Source organism: Schistocerca piceifrons, chromosome 1, assembly GCF_021461385.2.
Source record: "Schistocerca piceifrons isolate TAMUIC-IGC-003096 chromosome 1, iqSchPice1.1, whole genome shotgun sequence".
Lineage (NCBI taxonomy): Eukaryota > Metazoa > Arthropoda > Insecta > Orthoptera > Acrididae > Schistocerca > Schistocerca piceifrons.
This window is the reverse complement of record NC_060138.1, coordinates 1,007,041,543-1,007,066,842: the sequence shown is the minus strand read 5'-3', so window position 1 is coordinate 1,007,066,842 and position 25,300 is coordinate 1,007,041,543. Positions and strand designations below refer to the sequence as shown.

The window sequence follows — 25,300 nt, the reverse complement described above, 5'->3', positions numbered from 1 at the left end:
GCAAGAATGTGCTGCCTCGTATGATGAACATGAACATGGTGTCATAAGACAAAGACGTAAATGAATGAGACTGCCGACGAGGTAGTTGATGGAAATTACTGAATTGAGAGAATTCGATACACGTTGATTTGGTATTGCTATGCTGTCGCTACCAATTTTAGCTGGCTGAAGACATAACGTTCATTGTTCCTCACATGTTAATAGGTAGGATGATTTCAATCTCAATTACACTAAACATTTCGGCAGTCATTTACTCTGTTTTACTTACGGTTTTATAGATGTAGTTGCCCCAAACAAAATGTTATCTACTACTGTTGGTAGCGACCAGATACATATAAATGCTGGTCAATGTAAACCAATAATCAATTCCGCTCGCACCAGTCAGCATGCCGAATCCAAAGGTCTTTATCGAGAACACACGGTGAAGTTCGGATCGTTTTGTTTTTACTGTTTCTATTTGTTTGTGAATTATGGGTCGCTCGTCTGTGAAAGCACATGACAACACAAAACAATATGCAAGCCACGGTTTATATGCCCAAATTCCCAAACAGTGTTCTGCAAATTTTGCCACTGTCACATTGGATGATGTGAGAAGAAGGATAATATCAAAAAACATTAAATCGGAGATGCACTCTGCCCACCACAAGAAAATGCTGCTGCTGCTTCTCAAAAGAGGCAATCACTGGTCGTTGATTGCTCAAGTGGAGCCAAAAGAAGAAAGCAAGATAAAGACATTTTCGGGGAAAAAAACTGTTGACGCACTTTTAAAAGCCAATATTCCACTGCAACTGCAGAAGTTGGAAAATGCCGCCTTACAATCTTAGATTTCCGATTTCTCCAACGAAGATCTGCCATGTGGGAAGACACTGTGTGAGAAATATCAGGCAAGCGATCTGTTTTTGTGACTCTAGATGGTGGTGTACGATAGAAATAACGGAAATAAGTAACCACCCCCCCCCCCCCCCCATCCGGTGCAGCAAGCCTTACATGAAAAATACACGAGTTTTGTGTACAACTTGAATATATTATTATTTGCAGACCTTAAGTAGTGAATGAAATGGCATGTTCTAGTTGCTCTTGTCTTAAATTCAGCAGAATAATCAAATTCATGAATATATTTCTAGAATGTAGTTTTTGCACGTACATGGGCTGTATTATGTTTCTTTGGTGATGTGTGTTACATTGTGATAGTGATTTATTGAGTTTTGTTTCAAAATAAGCTGCCATAAAAATGAGAAATTCATAAAAGATAAACATTAGTAGCCCTTGTTTGCTATGTTAGTTTCTCCATTTACAATTTTCCATGTGAGATTTATGAATTAGTGTTGAAAGTTAAGTTTCACAGAGCACAGTAAAATCACACGTTCTGGGCACTGGCACGTTAGTTGCTATAATCGTAAGAGGAGGAAGTTGAGTTGTTCATGTATCAAAATATTTACTGCGTTGTACGATTTTTATTTCGTGTCCAACATAATTTGTAGAAGTGCGTTTTATTGCTGTGGTACAGCATCTTAAGTGTGGTGCTCGAAGTGTTGTTGTTGCTGTATTAAATGGATTACTTTATTGATGTAAACATGTTATTTTATCATTACCGGTCTATCTTGTCTTATAGATTCTGCCAAATGAGAAAATAACTGTAACACAATTTTGAATGTGTCATGTTTCGCAGAAAATCATATGCTAATGATCACTTACAGTTCACTTCAAGATTTCATCACTGTAATCACTTTCACTTTTAACAATAGCTGTAGTCCACAGTACATCAGTAACAATAAAATTTTCACATGTTAAATTACAGTAGTCACCACCCTGATGCAGCAGTTCACAAAGGCCTACAAGCATCTTACTTAAGATGCCATAATGCAGAAAGAAAACTTCCTTGACAAAATTATTTGCGAGTAGCAATCTGTGGGGGAGAAAAAGAGAGAGAGAGAGAGAGAGAGAGAGAGAGAGAGAGAGAGAGAGAGAGAGAGAGAGAGAGAGAGAGAAACTGTTACATGTAATAAAACCATGTCAAGTTCCACCAATCATTTTATACTCAATAAAACAAACTTGTGTGAAAAAGCAGCTCTACTAATCTAACTTAACTGCCCAAATTAACTTCTACCGTAAGTCAGATTATGGTGTTTATTTTGTGACTTGCGTTTTATGATAGTTTTTTCTATTATTTCTAGAAATTGCCTCTGACCACAAAAAATGCACAAGTGAAGCTGTGAGAAAAATAAACATCTTGTGTGATGAAACAACAGACAGGATGGGACAGTGTGTTTGTGTTGTCCTGTTTCAAGTGCCAGACTTCAAAGACAGCAAGCTATTCCCTGCTGCAGTGAAATTCCTAGATACAGCTAATGCAACAAACTGCTCTTGAATCATATTAGATACGGTAAGTTATCACAAAGTTCCGTATGAAGTTGTACAGGCATCAGTGAGTGACAGTGCTCCGCACAAGTGTGTGTTACAAAACATTAAAGGTCATAATTGGTGGTCAATTAATGAATCTACAATGTTGGGTGCATAACCTCAGTCTGAATGGCAAGTGTTGGACAACAGCTAGGTCAGACCTAAATCAAGTAGTGCCAAAGGTAAAATCGGCTTTCTTGAACACTCTGCACTTGACGTTTGCGTATGAAGTTGGCAGCGAACAGAGTAACAAGTGAAGAACGATAGGCGCTAGGTGTTCAGCGTGGGGCGCCAGCCAATCACAGCGCAGTGAGCACAGCTGTTACTCACGTGCTGTGACGTCAATGTTCCCGCATTGCCGGCTTTGTTTAGTGAATGTGTATACAACGTGAATTGTATGTTGTTTACCACGTGTTTTCGTTGTTCTGTGTGCTATATCGTTGTGACTTTTGTTACGTTGTGAGTGTACATACTTGGAAAATGCCACCGAAAAGACTTCGTTCACCTAATGACAATCCTTTGCGTCGAGGGGTGCCGCTAAACAGCCAGGCACTGGAGTTACTACGCAGAACTCTTGAGTTTTACGAGCAGGAAAAAAACTACGTAAGCATTCATGGACAGCCATCAATTCCTGCCGACAAAGTGGTGGAACGTACGTTGAAAACTCTTGGTATTAGTGCAAGAACCGTAGTAAGTAAGGGAGTATTACTACAAAACTTGGAAGATACGTAAGTGAGCCGTAATGATTTCGAGCTGTCTGGATCAAATAATACATTTTCATCAACCCCGGGAAAGAAGAAAAAGCGGCCTAGTCCTATCACAGATTCAGATTCTTTCCAGACTGAAGCAATTCATAGGCATGTTTATGCTTACTACAGCAGAAAAGAGTATCTGACTGTAGCTAAGTTATTAATCTCTTTAAAAGAAAGTGAACTCTTCAGGGGTGGTAAAACATCACTAAAAATTGTGCTAATATGGGTTTCCGTTACAAAACGCTAGACGGACGCAAAGTACTGTTAGAGAGGGCACATATTGTTACCGCTCTTAGCCTTTTCTTGCACAAAATTGTGGACAGAGACATTCATTCCATAATTTGGCTAGACGAAACGTGGGTTAATGCTGGGGAAGCTGTCAGTAAATGTTGGACAGATAACACACCCAGCAGTAGCGGCCATCAGCTGACGGGAAGAGGAGCTCGATTAATTGTGGTCCATGCAGGCTCCTCCAGTGGTTTTGTCCCTGACGCACTTTTAGTTTTTAGATAAAAAAAGACTGGTGATTACCATGAAGTTATGGATCACACACGATTTGTTGAGTGGTTCAGGAACCTTTTAAAACAATTTCCTGTCCCTACAACAATTGTAATTGGCAATGCTCCATATCATTCGGTGATACAGAACAAAGCCCCAACCACAAATGATCGGAAAGAAGTTATGGTGCAGTGGTTACAGGCTTGAAATATTGCAGCGGATATGAGTATGACAAAGGTTCTGTTATATTCTCTTGTTAAAGAAAATAAGCCTACGACACCTACATATGTAGTAGACGAAATTGCCAAGGAGCAGGGTCATACTGTAATAAGGCTGCCACCATATCACTGCCATTTCAACCCTATTGAGTTAATATGGAGTGATGTAAAAATGTATGTAAGGAACAACAAGTCCTTTACAATAACAGAGGTGGAAAAGCTGTTGCGTGAAGCTCTTGTGACTGTGGATGCAGCCTCATGGAGAAAAAAAGTAGAGCACGTCGAGAAGCTTATACGAGCAGCACAGACAATAGAAGGCATTATCAGTGGCCATGAACAATTAATGATTTGTCTTGCTGATGATGACAATGAAGACGGTTTTGGCGATGAATCAGACAACAGTGACGATGGCGAGCTGGATGGAATTGCGCCATTATTGCTGTAAATTGGTGAGTGAAAAATTACTAATATTGGTTATTTATTGCAATCTCGGTTATTATTTATTTTGTAAACTACGTAGATTATTGATTTTAAAGAAGTACCAGTCGTCAGATGCTTGTTTTTTGTATTTCTTTGCTCCGTTATCGATAGGGTGCGCATTGTTATGCTTTTACATGCATTATTATACGGTTGTTTACTTCCTGTCATTGTAATACAACTAAAAACGAGTTTTTATATACACTGTAATTGCTCAATCGCTTGCATTTACAAGACGGAACGGAAAACTGTATCATCTGCTGTGTGTATAGAGGCTGCTGTTGCAACATCGCTATTACAGTATAGCCAACCTAACTAGACAAAAAGTGAACTGTCAAGTGCAATGTTTCGCCGGCGGGGGTATATTTCCAATACCAGTTGTGACTCGCTGGAACAGCTGGTTCGACACTGTGTTTTATTTGGAAAATTACTTTCATGAGATTGTCAGTTTTTTTCCTGTTGCCAGATATGACAGACACTTGCAATAGTAGTGAGAATTTTGTAAAAAAATTGACAGGGAGAGGTGTGAAAAAAATTCACACGCACATGGTGTTTGTCAAGGATAATTCCAAGCTGCTTGTGGATCTGCTAACATTACTCAAAGCGTCAAAATATCCCACGTGTCACATGTTGTACCCTAAATTAAACAATCTGGAATTAAAGTTTGCAGATATATGTGAAGGACAATATTCAGATTTGACAAAAAGTGTGCTGCGAACTGTAACTGCTTTGGAGCAAATTGCTTGTAAAGATACCTTTTTTAAGTCAGTTAATGCTGCCAAAAGCAAGCTTGCAGCACTCAGAGGCAGGGGTCCTAATCGTAAGGAATTTGAGCCTTTCACATGAGCATTTTATGCAAGAAATGTCATTCTGAATAATGCTAAGGATCCTCAAATTGACACACTCCCGAGATCCCCAACAGTAGCAACACACACAGTGTCTAGTAGGTGTGTTTGTTTCAAAAAACTTGTCGAGAAGGAGCTGAAGGAACACAACAGAGTTAATGTGATCTATGTTTTTAGGGCCACGCAGACAGAAAGTGAATATGAAATGTTTGGCAAACATTGTTTGGATTTATTTTGATAGTGAGAGAATTCTGTCTCACTATAACACAGTTGTAACCAAGAGGAGATGTAAACTAAAAGAAAGTACTGCAGAAATTTGTACTCTCATTTCTTTCTAGGAACAGAATTTGGTGTAAAAGTAATGGGATTACTGCTGAAATTTGTACTCTTTTTAGCAATAAAAATACATATTTTAAAAATTCTGTAAAATACCAATTTTCTTTCATTCCTCAAACAAATTGACTGTACAGTAGCAGTAAATGAAACAGTTGCCAAGAATAGGATGTAACAGTCAGAAAACAGATTTTATTGGTCTAATTGATGCCAAAAAATAGATGCTAATTTGCCCAAAACATATGCTAATCTAGCTAAAAATAAATGCTAATTTCATCAAAAATGTACGTTACAAATTCCGGTCCCTATTGATTTATTACAGTTTTACAGACATGAGCATGTTGGTGAAACATACAAACAATTGCAACCTATACTTGATAGCATAATGGTTTACAAGAGTTGCAAAAGGCATATCATGTCTACGTCTCATATCCTGTACCAAGAAAGAGAAAGGCAATCAGTTTCTTGAATGCTCTTCCATTAAATCTAAATTTCACATTCTGAAATGGGTATTAGCCTCACCTAATTAAGGACTATGGAAATAAATTTACCAAGGATTCAATTAAAAGGCAGATGTCTGACCATCTCTGAAGGCTTCCAAATATTATTTGATCCAATAGCAGAAATTTTGGGACAAGAGCAAGAGCTGGAAAATTTACAAGCAGACATTCTAAAGATGACTGAAACAAGACTCAGTGATGTGAACACCACATCATATTGCAAAAATTGCTACATTTTAAACAATCACAAGAAAATATTATTCTCTTGAAAACAAAGAATTATAATACATTGCAAACTAAACTGCCTTATCGTAGGCACCTTCAGTGCCATGCGGGAGAGTTTGCATGCCTCGAAGTTGAGGGCTATGCCGACGGTAGCGTAGCTACTGACAGGGTCACCAAAGCTGGACTGGTCTCAAATGAGGAGCCAGACAAAGTGTGTCCTGCAACATAAGGCAGTGGGGGGCTCTGTAGGCATAGGGAAGCCAACCTCTCTACAGGAGGAAACCCTAAAGAAATCCAGGTCCACCAAGATGGGGGTTGCGCGTGGGGCCGATAAACCCACACTGTAAAAATGACATATTAACGGAACCTCAACAAGAGTCTCAGATGATGGATGAGACACAAAAAACAAGACCTCGGCAAAACATTTGGAATAGTAACATGGAATGTACGAACAATGTTGAAACCTGGAAAAATGAAAGAGATAGCTGATGAGATCATGAAGTTCAAGTACAACATTGTGGCGCTACAAGAAATAAGATGGCAAGGGCAAGGGCAGATAGATATGCCCCATTATCTCTGCTGTATAGTGGACCAGACAGACAAACAGGACAAGCCGGAATGGGATTCATAGTAACAAACGAGGTTGATAAAAGCGTTTTGGAATTTGAACCCATAAATGAAAGACTTAGTAGGCAGAGTGAAAGGGCAATACATAAATATAACGATGATAACAGCATTCACATCAACAGCGGGCATGCAGTGAAGTACAAAAGTATGATCTATTCATAGTTATGGGAGATTTTAACACACAGGTTGGGTGAAGCGAATATGGAAGAGTACTTGGGAGATACACATTACATGAAGAAAGTAACGAGAATGGAGAAATGTTATGTTAGTTTGCTCTATACTTCACAAGCCACCTTACCGTGTGTGGTGTAGGGTATACTTGCATTACACAGTCTATGGAAAAAACTGATTCCAAACAGCAGCAACAATTAACTGATTTATCGTTATATTTATGAACTACATATTACAAAAAATTCAAGAATCACAGAGTAATCAACTGTTTGTAAGATCACATAACAAGTCGATAGTTGTATTTTTGCACGTATCTCTCCGACTTTCTTAATATGATTTTAAAGCAATTTCTGGATTTAACAATTTAATACTGTAGCAAGAGACACTTGCACTTTGGAAGTTAACTCTGACTGTCCCCTACCATTCTCTATGACACTGCAATATTTGGACAATACCGCTAAAACAACAAAACAATTTTTAAAAATGAAATATTTCCTGAGCACAATATTTTTTCAGATGAAAAAGTTAAATCAAATTGCTGAATCTCACTGAATAGCTACTCTTCAGATTACCTTTATGAAAGAGTATGCAATGAATTAATACTTTTTATTAAAAATGAAACTCCTCCAGCTGTACTCAAGATTTTATATTTATTTGGCTATTAGTTTCGATGTTGCGTCAACGCCTGAAGATGGCGCTGACACAACGTCGGAACTAGTAGCTAAATAAATATAAAATCTTAAGTACAGCTAGGAGAGTTTCATTTTTAATAAAAATTATACCAGCTGTGTCCCACCTTCGTCCAATTTAAATGTGGATGTATGAAGAGCAATGAATTAAGGCCATTAATATGAAGCAGCAGTCTTATCTACTACATGCACAATGTACTTGGCCCTTTCTTAAGGTATCACCCTCTAACTTATTAGCTGTTGCAGTGGAGGAGAGGTTTAGGGGAAACACACCCCACCTCTTTCTTGCACAACAAGCAGCACATTCAAATCAACACTGCATTCACAGTCTCTACTACAAAGTTTTGGCACGCCTTGTTTAGTAGGTGAGGTTAACAATGGGGAAAAACATTCTGTATTAGCCTGAAGTCATCAGAGTCCACCGATTCCCTGCTCTCAGAAAAGGGCTAAGCTAAATTGTTTGCATACTATATCGCAATAATCATACCAAAAATGTTATTTTATATACTTACTAACAGAACTTCTACAGTTCCTAATTCAGTTATTTCTTTGTTAACTGCCACATTATTTGTACCAACCATTGCAGCAAGTAGCTTTGCAACTTGCAATCTTGTAATACCAACTGGTGGATCCAATACACCTGCAGTAGTTTTGATACTGGGTTTCTGTAAAGCACAAGACGAAACTATTACGACTAATTTCAAATGGCTTCCACACTACACATATATATAATCTTTAATTATAACACCACAAAACACTTTCCATGTACAAAATAAAACAAGGAAATGTCATGGAATGATAAAATCAAGGAAAATTTAAGACGACAAAGTAGCTTCCCGTAACAAGAAATTATGGCACATAACGAGACTTGCTGATATGTAGGTTAGTATCAGGATTCAGGCACCCTGTTTTGAAAGAAGTCAAAACAACAGAAGAGCCCCACAAAATGATTAAGAATGAGCAGAAAAGTAAGGTTAGCTTATTTCATCAAAATTTTAGAGGCTTGATTAATAAGATAGAAAAGCTTCTTATCTGTCTGGAAAATTTTAGAGAGCTCTGAAAAGATAGACATCTGAGCACCACATAACCACAGGGTTAGATAAGTTATATTAAAAGATTACACAGTACTACCTTACTCATGCGGAATGAATGTGGGAAAAGAAGGAGCTGTTACATACGAGGGTATTCCCAAAAGTAAGGTCACCTATTTTTTTATAAGTACATAAGACTTGTTTATTTCTACAATGGTTTACATCAGTTTACAGCTTGAACATTTAGCTATTTTTCGACATAATCACCATTTCTGTCTATGCATTTTTGTACACGCTGTGGCAGTTTGTGAGGAATCTGGATTCTTTACTGCACTACCTGTCAGACAGCAGCAAGCAGTTAATAGTCTATGACTTCAATGTAGATTTTGTAAAGGATTCTGAAAGGAATAAATATCTGGAAACCTTATTTGGATCCTACAATTTGATCTCAGTAACTAACTTTGCAACAATTGTGGAAGAAGACAGAAGGACCCTAACTGATAATGTTTTCTTTGCAGAAGCTCAATGCAAGAAAGTAACTGTTTACCCAGTAACAAATGCTCTCTCTGATCACAATGCCTGTTAGTTAGGATACTCCTCAGTGGAAATCAGAATAACTGACAACTCTCGGACAAATGTTTTTAAGAATAGTTTAGAAGCGATGGCCTGGTATGAAATTTATAATGAACCAAATGCTAACATATAATTTAATCTATTTCATGATAAATTCATATCAGTATCTGAAAACTGCTTTCCACTTCAGTTCATCAGAAAGGACATTAAACAACCATGTCAACAATCATGGATCACTACAGGGATTAAGATATCTTATGAAAGGAAAAGGGAACTATATATGTTGGCAAGAACAAGTACAGATCCTGCAGTAGTTACCGTATTTACTCGAATCGAAGCCGCACTTTTTCTCCGGTTTTTGTAATCCAAAAAACCGCCTGCGGCTTAGAATCGAGTGCAAAGCAAGCGGAAGTTCTGAAAAATGTTGGTAGGTGCCACCACAACTAACTTCTGCCGTCGAATATGTGTAACGCTACACAGGCATCCTTTGTAGGCACAAAGATAAATACTGGCACCAAAACCTCTGCGTCAGTAAATAAAATAAAAAAAAAAATTGGAAGACGAGTTTTTTTTTCTCCGCCCGAGTTTCGACCACTGCATTTTCATACATTATCCAACGAAGTAAATACAAATTCCGTATTGTTCATCTTCGAATGTAGCAGAATTTCAATGTACTACGAAAATCCGACTGGCAAGACTGGGATTTTTGTCAATATGTTCAACTCTACGTTCTGAATTTTTTCCTACCTGTGAGAAGAGATGGTTGCTAATAGGAACCTGATGAAATGTGAATCACATGCAGTATTCTCTTCACCATAAGAATAATACGAATATAAACATTTTGCCATGTATTCTTTCGTGTTTGCTTCTATCTCATTTAAATCCTGTCTGCCTAATAAACTACGAAACTAGAGTGAGACAACAGCAAACGCGGAAGAATATACGTACCGTGTCATGTTTATATTCGTATTACTCTTATGCCTAATAGTGATACAGTCAGAAATGAAGCACGGCAACTGACTAGATTTTTAAATCTGTGCAAAATTTGATGTACTAAAGAAGCGGCCGCAAAGACTTTCAAACGGAGAAAAATTTTCGCCAAACTCTCGTTCAGAACATGTTCTATCATACGCAGTCTATTATTTGGTTCTTGTTGATCATTATCAAAGAAAGCAGCAGTGTAAGTAACAACCATGGAGGTATAAGGAGTACCTCCATGGTAACAACAAATAGCAGTCTCTTGCCATTGTTTCGCTAATGAGACGATTCCTCTCTTTTTTTAATTGTAGGCGGCGGTAGCGCGCACAAAAGCAAGCCATGCCGCAAGCAGCGACAGGCCGTAAACACGCACTATCAGAATGCGACAAACAATGCATGACACAGTATACTAATGCATTTTCGGCTTAGAGTGACTGACGTAAACACCTATAACATAGAAAACGGCACTTATCAGATCAAAGCAAAATAAGCAATCGATTCAAACCAGACGAAGCACGTGAAAAAGGAAGGGTATCCGTATAAATACGGACGGAGCACCTGACGCATAGCAATGGCTACCTGGTAAAGCTTAACTGCTAAGCTTACAACTCGAACCAAACTACTGTAGCTGTATCGTCATTCATTCGACCTAAATTGTGTCTCATATTACAATGGACCAACTTTGTTTCGATTTGGAGGTTCGGCCTAAAACTTTTCTCTCCCCTTGAATTTCGAGGCTCAAATTTCAGGTGCGGCTTAGATTTGGGATTTTTTTTTCCCTTTATTTCGAGGCTCATTTTTCAGGTGCGGCTTAGATTCGAGTAAATACGGTACACACTACAAAAACTACTCAAAATTACTACGTAAAGGTAAAAAAAAAAAAGAGTGTCAAGGAACATGCACATTACACAGAAAAGTTTCCTTATCACTAGCCAGAACCCAGTCCACATACAGTTCCTGCATTGTTGCTTGGCTCATGGAATCCCCCCAAATGGCCTCACCATCAAGTTACCAGCCTCTGGCTGCCACCTCTCCTTCCACAATAACCTCCATCTGTCCAGATTCTGCCAATCCTTAGCCCTCACCAACACTGTCCTGCAAAACCATACCAGCCAAGACCAATCCATCTTACAATACCTTCTCATCATCCATAAAATTCTCCTGCTATACAATCCCAAATTCCTATTACCCACAACACACATTGAAACCATTGTCCTCCAGGAACTAGAGCAACATGATCAACACCACCTCAAAAAAAAAAAAAAAAAAAAAAAAAAAAAAAAAAAAAAAAAAAAAAAAAAAAAAAAAAACCTCTCCAGCCTGCTCTCTTCCTACTCCCACTTTGGAGTATCACTGCCCACAACCTCTGCAACAACCTCCAAACCTCCCCCATGTCCCCTTGTAGCTGACAAACCCTGTCTCACAAACCTACTACATTTTCCCCACCTTCCAAAACTCCCTCCCACCACCACACAGAATCCAGAACCTAAACAGCTCCAAACACAGTTGCGAATCTTTCCTCCAGAAGCCTTAGCCCCTCAGAAATATCTTTCCAAAGGCCTCACCTTTTGCCTCACTCCCAAATTCAATCATCCAGGACTTGTTAAAGACCTTCTCTCCTTGTACCGATCCCTACAGTGGAAATGCATTTTCACCACCAACCAAACCAGTCAGACTAAACCAAAGACCAATGTTGAATCCTGCCTGACTCAGTTCGCTCATCTATCCAACTATGATCCACCCCCATTGCCCCTAAACCACCCTGTTTAACTTTCCAGAATTTCTTAACCTTGAACCTTGCCTCACCATCATTCCGCAAATCCCTCAATATGCAAACTAACCTTACAACTGCAGAAAGAACTGCAGTCCACCATCTAAAAACTGATCCCGACCTAAGGACCCTACCTTTCGACTAAGGCTCCACCACTGTTGTTTTGAACTGCAAGGATTACCTGGCAGAAGGACTCCGCCGGCTATCACATACATCCACCTACAAACCTTGCCACAAGTGACCCCATTCCAGAAATCTAGCAGGATCTCCAGTCTCTCCTCAAATCTGTAGGCCCATCCCAGAACCCCTCTCCAGGGTCCATCTCCCTGCTCACCCCTACCGTTCCTTGAACTCCCACCTTCTACATGCTTCCAAAAGTCCATAAACCCAACCACCAACAACACTCCATTGTGACCAGTTACTGTGCCCCTACTGAAACAATCTCTGCTGTTTTAGACCAACACCTTCAGCCTATTACTCGGAACCTACCCTCCCATATAAAAGATACCAACCATTTCCTCTACAGACTCTCCACAGTTCCTGTCCTTTATCACACGGTGCCCAGCTCGTCACTATTGAAGCCACCTCCCTTTACACTAACATCTCTAATGCCCATGGTCTTACTGCTGTTGGCCACTATCTTTCACAATACCCAATGGATTCCAAACCAACAACCTCCTTCCTAGCTGACATAACCAACAGTCACCCACAGTTAATTCTCCTCTGAGGGCATTACCTACAAACAAATCTGAGATACAGCTATGGGCACCAACGTGTTACCATCCTATGCCAACCTATTCATGGGCCATCTAGAGGAATCCTTCCTAAACATCGAGAATCCTAAACCCTCACCAGGTTCACTTTCACTGATGACATCTTTGCAATCTGGATCAAGGTTGAGGACACCCCATCCACATTCCTCCAGAACCTCAACAGCTTCTCTCCTATTTGCTTCACCTGGTCCTACTCAACCCAACAATCCACCTTCCCAGATGTTGACCTCCACCTCAAAGATGGCTACATCAGTAACTCTGTCCATATCAAACATACTAAACACATGCAATACCTCCACTTCGACAACTGCCACCCATTCCATACCAAGAAGTCCCTTCCATACAGCCTAGCAACCTGTGGTCATCACATCTGCAGTGATGAGCAGGCCCTCTGAAAACATACCAAGGGTCTCACTTAGCCCTTCACAGACTGTAATTATCCTCCCAACCTTAAACAAAAACAAATCTCCCATGCCCTATCTCTGTAGTCTCCCACAACCTCCCAAAGTCCCACCATTCAGCTCCAGAGGAGCATTCCCCTCCTAACTCAGTGCCACCCAGGACTGGAGCACTTGAATTACGTTCTCCACCAGGGTTTCAACCACATCTCTTTGTGCCCTGAAATGAGAAATGACATGCCCAATATCCTTCCCAACCCTCCCACAGTGGTATTCCACTGTCCACTGAACCTACACAATATACTCATCTGTCCCTACACAACCCCTGCTCCCACCCCGTTACCTAATGGCTCATATCCCTGTAATAAACCTAGATGCAAGACCTGTCCCATACATCCTACCACCACCACCACCTACTCCAGTCAGGTCACAAACATCACCTATCCCATCCAAGGAAGGGCTACCTGTGAAACCAATCATGGGGTTTACAAGCTAAGCTGCAACCACTGTGCTGCATTCTATGTGGGCGTGACAACCAACAAGCTGTCTGTTCATATGAATGGCCACTGGCAAACTGTGGCCACGAAACAAGTGGACCACACTGTTGCTGATCATGCTGCCCAACACGACATCCTTCATTTCAATGACTGCTACACAATCTGTGCCATATGGATCCTTCTCACCACATTCCCGTAACCCTTCTCACCACATTCCCGTAACCCTTCTCACCACATTCCTGTAAGCCTTTGTTAGTCATCTTTCCAACCCATTTCTTGTTCCCATTCCAGCACTACACAGCCCTCATTCCACCGAAGTGCCTAGTCTTCTCATTTCTCTCCTTTCCTGCAACTCCCCCTCCCCCTCTCCCCCGTCCTCCCTCTAACCTCCCGATTGCACCTAGCTGCCCTACCCTCCCTCCACCTCGTCCTTGCGTGCTCTCCCACCCCTACCCCGATGTCTCTTCCCCTTCCCGCCCCAGTCTCCTCCTTACCCCCACCCAGTTGCCACTCCAATCATACACTGCTGCTGTTTTTCACAATGTGGCTTCAGCTGCCAGAGGCCACCTCTGTGGAAAAGATGAATAAAAGCCACATCTTTGAAACAAGTTCATTGTTCTGCAAAAGCAATTAATGCTTGACTGCCAATAATTCGAAAATAAAATAAAAATGGACTAATAAGATGTTTAGTATTCTGTAATTATGTGAATGAATTTTAATTCATTTGATAGGTACCAGCCAAAAAAATCTGTTTGTTTTCATTTTATGTGAGAGCTGTAAATAAAGAGAGAACAGCAAAATCATGAAACATAAATGCGGGCCACGTAGAGACTACTCCCCACTACAACTCTGATTACTCCGCTCAAGTGCGAACCTGGCAACTTGGGCGTGCCAGAAATATTTTTCCCTATAGCATCTGACTGCTCGCTGCTACTGATCATACAGCTAACAGCCATACTTCAAGTAATGAGAATCGGGAAACGCACTGCTCATATACGACTTCAGCTCTGCACATGCAACTGGCAACTGCTCAAATAAACCTAATTTAAACAGTTGTGACACCACACTCATCGAAAACAGTTTGTTTTTATGAAGTACTGCACTGTCTTTGCTCTAAAAACTTTAAAACATGTTGCTGTTGGCAGACACTTCTGTGCGCACTGTGTTGTAAACGGCACATTTTCTTCACAGCTTAAGTTTTATATTGGTGTTTTTCTCTTGTTTATGTTTTACTGTTGCAGTATTAGTTTGCTAAAGTAAAATTCTTTGTTACAGTATCGGTTCTTAACAGTCAAAGTTACAAAATTTCAACTCAAAACTAAAACAATTAAAAATTCCCAGAACTCTAAAAAAACCCAGGGTTTTCTGATTGTCCCAGGGCGTGTACACCCTGATACCGCAAAAGAAGAAACAGTAAACAATGTTTTTGAAAGTATCACAGACTGCTTTTCTGTGAATGGTCTCATCCTCAATTTTAAAAAGACACAGCATATTCAGTTCTGTACATCCAAGGACACTATACCAATGTTAAGTGCAACACATGGCGAGGAATTAATAAATAGGATGGAGACTTCAAAATACTTCTGTGTTTATACTGATGAGAATTTAAACTGGAAAAAGCACGTTTTGGAATTTCTAAAACAATTTATCTCAGCCACATTTGCACTTGGAATCATTGCAAATCTCAGAGAGACAAATCAGTAAGCTGACACATTCTGCACATTTTCATTCAGTGATGTCATATGGAATAATGTTTTGGGTAACTCATCTTTAAGACAGAAAGTCATTGTCCAGAAATGTGCTGTAACAGTGACATGTGGTGCACAACCATGATCATCTTGTAGATGCCTGTTTAAAAGAGCTGGGCATTCTGACTACTGCTTCACAGCATATTTATTCCTTCATGAAGTTTAAACCAACGCAGTTCAAGAGGAACGATGATGTAAATAATTACAATATCAGATGGAAAAATGACATTCATTACTCCACAGTAAGGTTGTCCTTAGCACAAAAAGGGGTGCACAATGTTACAACAAAAATTTTTTCATGACTGACACTGGGATGTAAACTGTCTTGCAGATAGAAAAGTAAAATTTGAAAACAAACTAAAAAATTTCTCCTTGACAAGAAGAATTCTGTAGAAGAATTTCTCTTACTGCAATGTGTAAAAGGTGGTGTGTACAAATCACTAACTCATGTCTGCAGATATTTTGTAAAAAGATCCATAAATGTTCAACATGTAGCCATATTTAAAAATTGAGTTGTGATATGTATGTAAAAGTAACTCATTCCACATTATAACAATTTATCATACAAATGATCCATGGAACATGAAATTAATTGAACTGTGTGTGTAAAGGAAGAACAGCGAGACAACAGTTATAGAAAAGATGAATTTTGAAGTACCAAACATACAGGGCATAGAGCAATTAACAAAAAATATCAGGAAAGATACACAATAAATGTCACATTACTCAGCAGAACAGAAGACAAATGTGTTACGTGCATATTCTATCCAAAACTATTAAGCCCTTTAAGTTGAATTGTGGACTTGTCCCATCAATCATTAGTTTTATTCTAGCAAAGCCTGTAAATAATGGTTAGAAACCGCTTCATTAGTGAAATCCAAATTTGCAAACAGTAAATCACCTCTATTATAACCAAATATGTCACAAAATTCAACTACATATTATTGCGAACATAAACAAATCCACACATTCAATCACTAAACTGACAACAGAGCATATAATTTGTTCTGGGTTTCATATATTCATTCATCCTATTCATCCACTGACCCTACAAGAATTTCATGATATATGCCTTGATCAATAGAAAATTATGACTACAGTAGCAATGTTTTGAGAACGTTTAGTACAGGCATACAGTGAAATATTTCAATCTAATATTGTTGGCATACAAGCTGTAAATTTCCTGCATCACACTACAAACTGTGGCTAATGAATTAAATACAGTCACCTACATATTCGTACAAGTAGCATTATCATTTCGCTCTCTACTGAAACTGCCGTATTATCTACATTAAAAGACTGGAATAAACATGTATACATCTGGTACTCACATGGGGTGGATCCAACAACAGGTTATGGAAATCTTTCAGGCGTGGTATAATTGTATTTGTTGTACTCAATATGACCTTAGAAGTCCTTTCACTATCACTGCTAAGTGCATCATCACCTGATGTACTCATAACAACGAATGTAGCATTGACATTTGGGCTGAAAAGTATTTTTTTACAAATGGTTAAAAATAGTTACTCATTAATAGTAAACAAACAAAAAAATCTACAGAGTCATAACATAAAATAGCATATAGCATCTGTTCAGCAAAGGATCAGATACAAAACACTAGCAGCATTTCTTAGTACACTAAAAATTAAAGGCCACAATAAACACACTTTTAGGAGAGAACTTTTTAAAAATGTTCCTTCAGTAACCCATCCCAACTCTTATTTTCTATATTTCCGAAGTACGAAAACTTCAGTATCTGATCTTTATGCTAACACTGACACCTGGAGCTTTTGAAACTTTTCTTAAATTTTTAAGATTTATGGGGGACATGTTCTCATATTAACAAAAATTATCTGAAATTTCAACTGTTTTCATAAAATTAAGAGAAGTGTGGGAAAGAGTGATGGACCCAGTTTTTAATAAGCACAGTCCTTGCCACTTTTTCTTAATTCAGGTGTTCTTTCTTCCACAACACAGTAACACAACATTTCTGTGCAAAGCATGTTACTGGAGCAAATACTTGGAAATATGCCACTAATTAATTGATGAGAACGGTTAGACAAATATTTGCAGTAATCACTAATACTACTGACTACCTTTCTTTTCCTTGATCCAGAAGTGCAAGTAGAACTGAGATACCTCCTACTATTGCAGTTTCACATTTCTCTGGGCCCAGCATATGATCCAGTAATTGTGTTACAGTATCTGGACTGGGAAAACAGAAAATAAATTAAATATCATCTAATTCAAATCTGAAGTAATAAAAGTACATTTAAAATATTTGGAAGAGTAATCAAGCACCCAAGTAGGAGCTGGAGCAGCTCTGACAGACAAACAATTTGTGAGCTTGTCAGCCTCACAGCAGTTAAATATACTTTCAACAGGAAGGCCTGAAATATTATCAGTAAATAGAGCATTACACTTACCCACTGTTTATTCTGAAATATCCTTTTTTTTTTTATTTGTTCCGATTAGTGTGTGTATGCTTCCATCACTATCAAATCACTGACTGGCAGACAAAACTAGAAGTATATGACTCAAGTCTACAATAAAATTACAATCAAATTAATACTATTAGTTGCTGACAGGCGTTGATATACATTGACAGGGACAGCTGAAAATGTGTGCCCTGAGCGGGACTCGAACCCGGGATCTCCTGCTTACATGGCTGAGGCTCTATCCATCCATCCGAGCCACCGAGGGTACAGAGGATAGTGCAATTGCAGCACATTCCCCTTGAGACCCACATTCTCAACTTGTAGTCCACACATTACATTCGTAGTGCCCCTGCCATTATACCCATTACTTGCAGCAGACAATCCACCGAGCCCCGTACGAGTTCAGGCAAATCGTGTGCATCCGCACTGAAGGAGGTCATCAGCCTGTTAGCCTTAAACGATATGAAGATAGCATCTGTTCTCTGACCTGTTCTTAAGTGGTTTTTTTTTCCCACTGGTTGAAGAAATTTTAAAAAAACAGTTTTCTTGAAAATTTAATTTCATGTAACATGATCTTGATTAGTCCAATTTCGTGATGGCCACTATAGTGAGAGTAAACTTTAAAGACACCAAATGGCATGATTTATCTGCTTATATCTCATGTATTTACCAGAAGCATGTAGCTGTTGATAATATGGCAATTTCACATGAAGTAAAAGTACTTCCTGTGGAAGAACTAGCAAAACAGCAGAGGTTGAAACAGTACGCGCGTGAGCATGCTGCAACTGCAATACACAGAATGTAAGCCACTGTTTATACTTGATTTAGGTTCTTTCCATATCAATGTATTATAAAGTACATCACAACAGAGGTATTAATTGTGGCTTTTTTCCCTCCATCCCTGTTTTGAAGTTCCACCTCAAATGAGTCACGGAACACCTTGTGTACTTGTGGAAGTGTTTGTTCAGAAATGGCCAGCATATAAGAATTGCTGGACATAAACTAAACCAGATGGTACTGCAATACCAGCCACAAGAGGTAGTGATAGGGCTGCAAATAATAAATATTATGTTTGGAATAACAGCCAAGCATGAATCAGGAACCAACATGAGATACACTCAGATGTTACAACATACAGTGAGACCAATGAGGCTATACAGCACTGCCCAGAATGAGCCATGGAGATTTAGGCAACGCAGGATACAGCCTAGCCACACAAAGCATAAGGCCCCACACTCTGCATAAACTTCGTTACCACCATCTCGCCTCATGTCGCATCATGTCTCTGCAACTTCTCTCTCAATAGTAAATGTTATGTGGAAAAATGGCAAAAATTTCCACAGCACAAACACATCTCAAAGACCCTACATTTAACATCTTTCATTATACACAGAAGAACCGAAACCTGACATGCACTTATTCCCTGTATATCTCCAAAGTAAAAATCTGGACTTTTTCACACTACGGAAAATTGAGGATGTAATAACAATACAAAATATGACAGACTGCTACTCACTATATACAGCAAGTACTGAGCAGCAGACAAGCACATTTAAAGAATACAAAGACTGTTAGATACTGTATTACAGATTATCATTGTCCTCGAGACGGAGAAAAACACATATTCACAGATGCACAACACAAAAGGCAACTGCCATCTCTGGTTGCTAAGGCCTGGCCACTTACTTCCCTCCCCCCCCCCCCCCCCCCCTTCAAAGAACTCTGACTGATAGTTTATAATATCTAACAATGTTCTTTCAACGTGCTTGTCTGCTGTTTAGCATCACCTCTAATTCATGAGTAGTAATCTATCCTATATCATATTAAGTCATCACACTATCGCACAGCTTCACTACCACTGTGCACCTTTAAAAAATTTAAAAATTTTATACAAACACTTGTTCATGGCACTTGTTTACGAAAGCTATAGAGACCCTTGCTGAGTAACAGTTTTATAAACTCACCAGCTACTGAGTTGACTCATTGTGTGTTCCTTTTTCTCAATGTTTTCAGTGTGTTTCCCTGTTCAAGGTTACTGCATTTGATCCATAGAGGCATTCTGCTTTTATTAGTATATGTCTTAGTTTTGTGTGTAAAGCAGTGGGTTTCTACTTACGATTCTATGGCATCCAAAATAGGATCAAAAGATGCACGATCTGTAGTACTCATCTGGTTCTCTCGTAGCATTTTTATCACATCACACAAAAGCTGGGAAGCATTACCATGACGGTCTGAATCTACTGAAGGATCCAGAAGTGCTACCAGATTTTGCACTAAGTTCTGATCATTAAGCCACTGCAAAAGAAAATAACATCTAAGTAATTTTGCCCCACAAGATTCAGGCAAAAACCATGACAATCTGCAAAGCAAGATTACATATGATCATCTGTCCTATTTTTGGTCAATTAAGAATTTTAAGACATGTCAGAACACTTTATAAAATGGAAAAGCAAAGAGAAAGGAAATCTCACATGATTTAAAAATGGAATGCACTGTGGATATTTTACAGCTATATATTTGCTATATGTTGAGTGTGATACCAATACTGTTAAGTTTTGTTATTTGTGTGCAAAAAAGTGTGTTGAGGTAGCTTTTGTAACCTGTACCCATAAATATGAATGTGATATGGCACAGAATAACTGTCACACAGTGATAGGTATAGCTGCCACATCCACAATAATGAAAGTAATTACAGTTACAAAAAGAGGTAGAAGAAAGACAGGGACTGAGAAACTATGTAGCTGATATGTTCAGTTTTCTTTTCCTTTGACCATCTTAAATTTCAATCAGTTTGTCAATAATGAATCGGTCATTCCACTAGAAATCATCAGGTGGAGGTTGCATCATGGTTACCGATTTTAATGCAATTTGGTACAGTTAATACTGCACTAAAGTAAGTTCATATCTCAGATATTCAAATGTGAAACCCCTGTCCCCCCCCCCCTTTTTTTTTTGCCGCTTCACAAAATGTGTCTCCATATGTGACCACCGAGCTCCTGTACTACATCAGACAAAGCCAAAAGGTTGGTCTCATTTGAAAGGTAACACTTCTCCCTTGTAGGCGAAAACAAGGGTGTGTTGCAATGATTCATGGTTCAGAAGTAATACATAGACAAACAGCTACACAAGTTATCACAGTTTTACAAGTTTCCAATATTTTTTTATCTCATGTTTCAATGATAGTACTGAAACAATATTTGGAGTGTATAGTGAGTTGATAAGGCTGAATTCATAAAACAAATTTGGTCATGTTACTTGCATGTGCACTTTGACTGACTGGATTTTGAAAATTCCAAAATTGTCGAAAATCACTATTTGGGACCTATCCAAATGCAATGTGTGCAAGGTCACTGCATGCTGCAAATGGTTTCATTACGTAGCTTGTATCTAAGTCTAATATCTATGTTACTTCCATTTATTGTAAGCCATTTAACCATGTTCTAATACTGATATACCACATATACCAGGCATTCTATGAGTGAATGAGCCTGTGTGTGACAGTTCAAAATGTAAAAGTCATGACTGCGAACAGTTTCAATGAAATCCTGGCTGGTCCACCACAACCATCCAATCACAGCTGTGCTGTCATTGTGCACAGTACTGAATCATCTTATGAGGAGTGAGCATGACACTACAGTTCAGTACGGAAGTGAGCCGCGAAGTGCATGATCATGTGTGAATGACACGGAGAAATGTTTTCTTGGTACACAGCATTGGGGCAGAAATGTCAAACTACCTTACTGTAGACAATCAGGACTCGAACGTGTGTGGCTATAGTGATGAGACAAAGCACCTATTGGCTGTTCATACAGGATTACAAATTGAAGATGAGGAAACTTTGTGTTACCATCATGAGAAAGTATACCTGGACAATTTTACACACTTTTTGGTCATGTATGTTGTGGCTCGTTCTCTTGCCACAAGACTGTGGTTAAAAAAAAAGAAAAAAAGAAAAAAAAAAGAAAAATTGAAGGGTCAGAGTGACGAGGGTAATCCCAAAAGTAAGGTCTCCTATTTTTTATAAGTACATCGACCTGTTTATTTCTACAGTTTACAGCCTGAACTTCTAGCTATTTTTCAACATAATCACAATTCCTGTCGATGCATTTTTGGAGAACCTGTGGCAGTTTTTTTATGTCCATGTCGTACTAGCTCACCGCCATGCTGTTCAGAAAACTATGAACCTCTTCTTTCACCTCGTCGTCAGAGCTGCATCGCTGGGACCACAATTAACGCTGACAGGTTCTGTGAGACTCTGAAAAAACTCAAACTGGCAATTCACAACTGGAGAAGAGGAATGTTGAGCAAGGGCGTACACATTCTCCATGACAATGCTTGCCCACACATCGCTCGGCAAACCGTTGCTCTCCTGCAACAGTTTCAGTGGAACATAATCACCCACCCACTCTATAGTCCTGACTTGGCGCCCAGTGACTATCACCCGTTAAAGAACATTTGGCCGGAAAGTGATTCATCTTGCCCGATGTGACGCATTGTGGACGCAAGTCTTTGTGTGATAAAGTACATCAGGCTGTTTGTACATTTTATGAAGATGGGGGTACAGTTGTTTGTGTCTAGGGATGAAAGACTTTGTATCTGACCGATCGGAATGTGGTGTTAAAGAACACAAACAGAAATGCCTTGTTTTAGTGAATTTGTAGAAGCTGTATGCAGCCTTCAAAGAGAATTTCCCACTTACAAAACTGGTTTGTTGAAATTTGCACAGTTGCATCCCAAATGGTGTGTACCCGCGGGTGCTCATGGAATGCATGCTCTGTGTGTGTGTATTCATCAACAGAACAGAAGCTGATGTTACATGTCGCCAAGCTTAAGATGACAACTAGACTTACTTGAGAAGATTGTATGCTCTACTGAAAGCAAGAACTATATGTTATATAAATGTGATAAGTACCCTGGAGTGCAATGTATTTCAGCTCCTCTTGCAGTATCAGAAGCACTGTGTTTGGCTGAAGATGTCCAGTATATGCAGTGGATCACGACAGATCGGTGTACATTGATATAAGTGGTGGAAATAGTTGATGATTTCATAAACAATTTTTGCAACACAATGGAATTGCTGAAAAGACATCATTTTATAACAAAACAGTAATAATGTTATCTAGCTTCACTGAAAGAAATACTCAGCCCAACAGTGTATTGTGATTGGCGATTTTTCTGAGAATTACTCATCTATTGCACAAGATGCAACACAAGGATTTCACTGGCAGCAATCCCATGCCACAGTGAATCCTTTTGTAGTTTATCTACTGATATCAGGGTCAGCATCATCAACTGTAAAGACAATGTGCATAATAAGTGACTATCTCATTCACTCAACAGCTGCAGTACATTATTATCAGAAAACCATTATTCCCCACATAAAAGACGCAATGCCACACTTAGGAAAAATCCACTACTTTTCAAATGGAGCACCATCTCAATATAAAAACCAGAAAAATTTAAAAATCTGACACTGCATTCTGAGGACTTCGGATTGATACCGAATGGCATTTCTTTGCCATTAGCCACAGGGAGAGTGCCTGTGACAGAGTTGGGGAGACAGTCAAAAGAAGACTGGGTGTGAGGAAGAGTCTTCAAGAACTTCATCACCCAATCCTCACTGCACAAGCACTTTTTGAATTTGCATCACACAAGATAAAGGGTATTCAGTTCTTCTATGTCTTCCGAGGAGACATTGAAAATAACAGTGCAATGCTACTGAATGAAAGATTTGATCAGTGCACGACAATTCCAAACACAAGACAATACCACCACTTTATACCTGCTGGAAAGGATGTTGTTAAGATGTATCGAACTTCATGCACCATGAGATATGATATGGGTTATCTCTCTCACAAAGCGAGACACAACACTCTCCAGTACAATAGCAATCAGTATCATTGCAGCATATCAGGCCATCTTCTTACATTATTTGTGTCTACGATTCTAAGTGGCAACTTGCTTTTGTTGTGGACTGTTCTGAAAAGAACCAAGATGTTTTGGTGAAGTATATGCATCCACCTGGACCAGCTAAAGTTTACTTTTTAACCAACAAAGTCAGCTGGGTGAAACTCTGAGACATTCTAAAACCAAATATTGTGCCAAACACTATAACAGGCGGACAGTATGCACTGGACAGAGCAACTGAAATTTAAATACTCCTGTTGTTTAACAACTTTCAGCAGTAAAAGTGAGGAAAGGCACTGATCTTCAACACATGTGCTTCCTATGTAAAATTCTATTTAGATAATGATTGATGTGTTCAGAGTGTGATACACATTATTTCTACTAATTCATGTTGAATATGTTGCAGAATAATGGTTTCTTGTGTCAAATTCTGTGGCACTTACAATATTGTCCTTAACACGTACAAGCTGTTAAAGAGTACAATAAAAAAGTTATGCACTGGAGTAAGACAGATATTCTGGGGGTAATTAGACTTAGGTACAAGCTACGTAATGAAACAATTTGCAGCATGCTGTGACCTTGCACACAATGGATTCGGGGAGGTCCCAAATATTGATTTTCAACAATTTTGGAATTTTCTAAATCCAAAAAGTCAATGTGTGCATGCAAGTAACACAACCAAATTTGTTGTATGAATTCAGCCTTAACACCTCTCTAGCACACCAAATATTGTTTCAGTACTATCATTCATATGTAAGATAAAAAACACTGGAAACTTGTAAAAATGAGATAATTTGTGTAGCTGTTTGTCTATGTATTACTTCTGAACTGTGAACCATTGCAACACATTATTGCTTTCTCCTACAAGGGGGAGGTGTTACCTTTCAAATGAGACCAACCTTTTGGCTGTATCTGATTTAGTACGGGAGCTAGGATGTCACACATGGTTTTTTTGGGGGAAAAAAATGTAACTCTGGGAGGGCCTAGCTCAGCCCCCAGGGGTTTCACATTTCAATACCTGAGACATGAACTTAATTTAGTGCAGGTATTAACTGTACCTAATTTCATTGAAATCTGTAACCATGATGCAACCCACTTTGGCTAAAATCTGATAATTTGCAAAGGAATGACCCAAATACAGAAAATTACATCTAAGTAATGAAATTGTTCTACAATTACTGTGAATATCAGCAAATGCAAAGACAGTGATTATAAGTGAATCAAAGATGGACAATAACTTCTGTGTCAATTTTTTGAAATGTGCAAAAACAAAACACCATTGTATAATTAAACAAAGAATTCTGAGAGTTTTACAGAGGCTCATGGGATTTATCCCCTGGTTGCAACAGTCAAGAACCTCTTTACTGACACTTATTGTGGTAGTAGGTGTGTAGATGTTGGCTGGATACAGAAACTAATTACAAGTGTGATCTTTTTGTCCATCATTAATT

The 25,300-nt window shown here is 38.9% G+C and overlaps 1 protein-coding gene across 4 annotated transcripts in view; it reads right to left on the bottom strand.

Annotated features, from left to right (window-relative positions):
• The window catches only part of LOC124797833 (serine/threonine-protein phosphatase 6 regulatory subunit 3), a 188,955-nt gene that overhangs the window by 79,786 nt on the left and 83,869 nt on the right, over window positions 1–25,300 (bottom strand). For all 4 annotated transcript variants that reach the window (XM_047260919.1, XM_047261088.1, XM_047261175.1 and 1 more), the window contains 4 exons: window positions 20,059–20,237; window positions 17,601–17,714; window positions 16,836–16,992; window positions 8,248–8,400 (listed from right to left, as the gene is read on the bottom strand). In XM_047260919.1, the coding sequence (XP_047116875.1) occupies window positions 8,248–8,400; window positions 16,836–16,992; window positions 17,601–17,714; window positions 20,059–20,237 (603 nt within the window). The remainder of the gene's footprint in view (window positions 1–8,247; window positions 8,401–16,835; window positions 16,993–17,600; window positions 17,715–20,058; window positions 20,238–25,300) is intronic.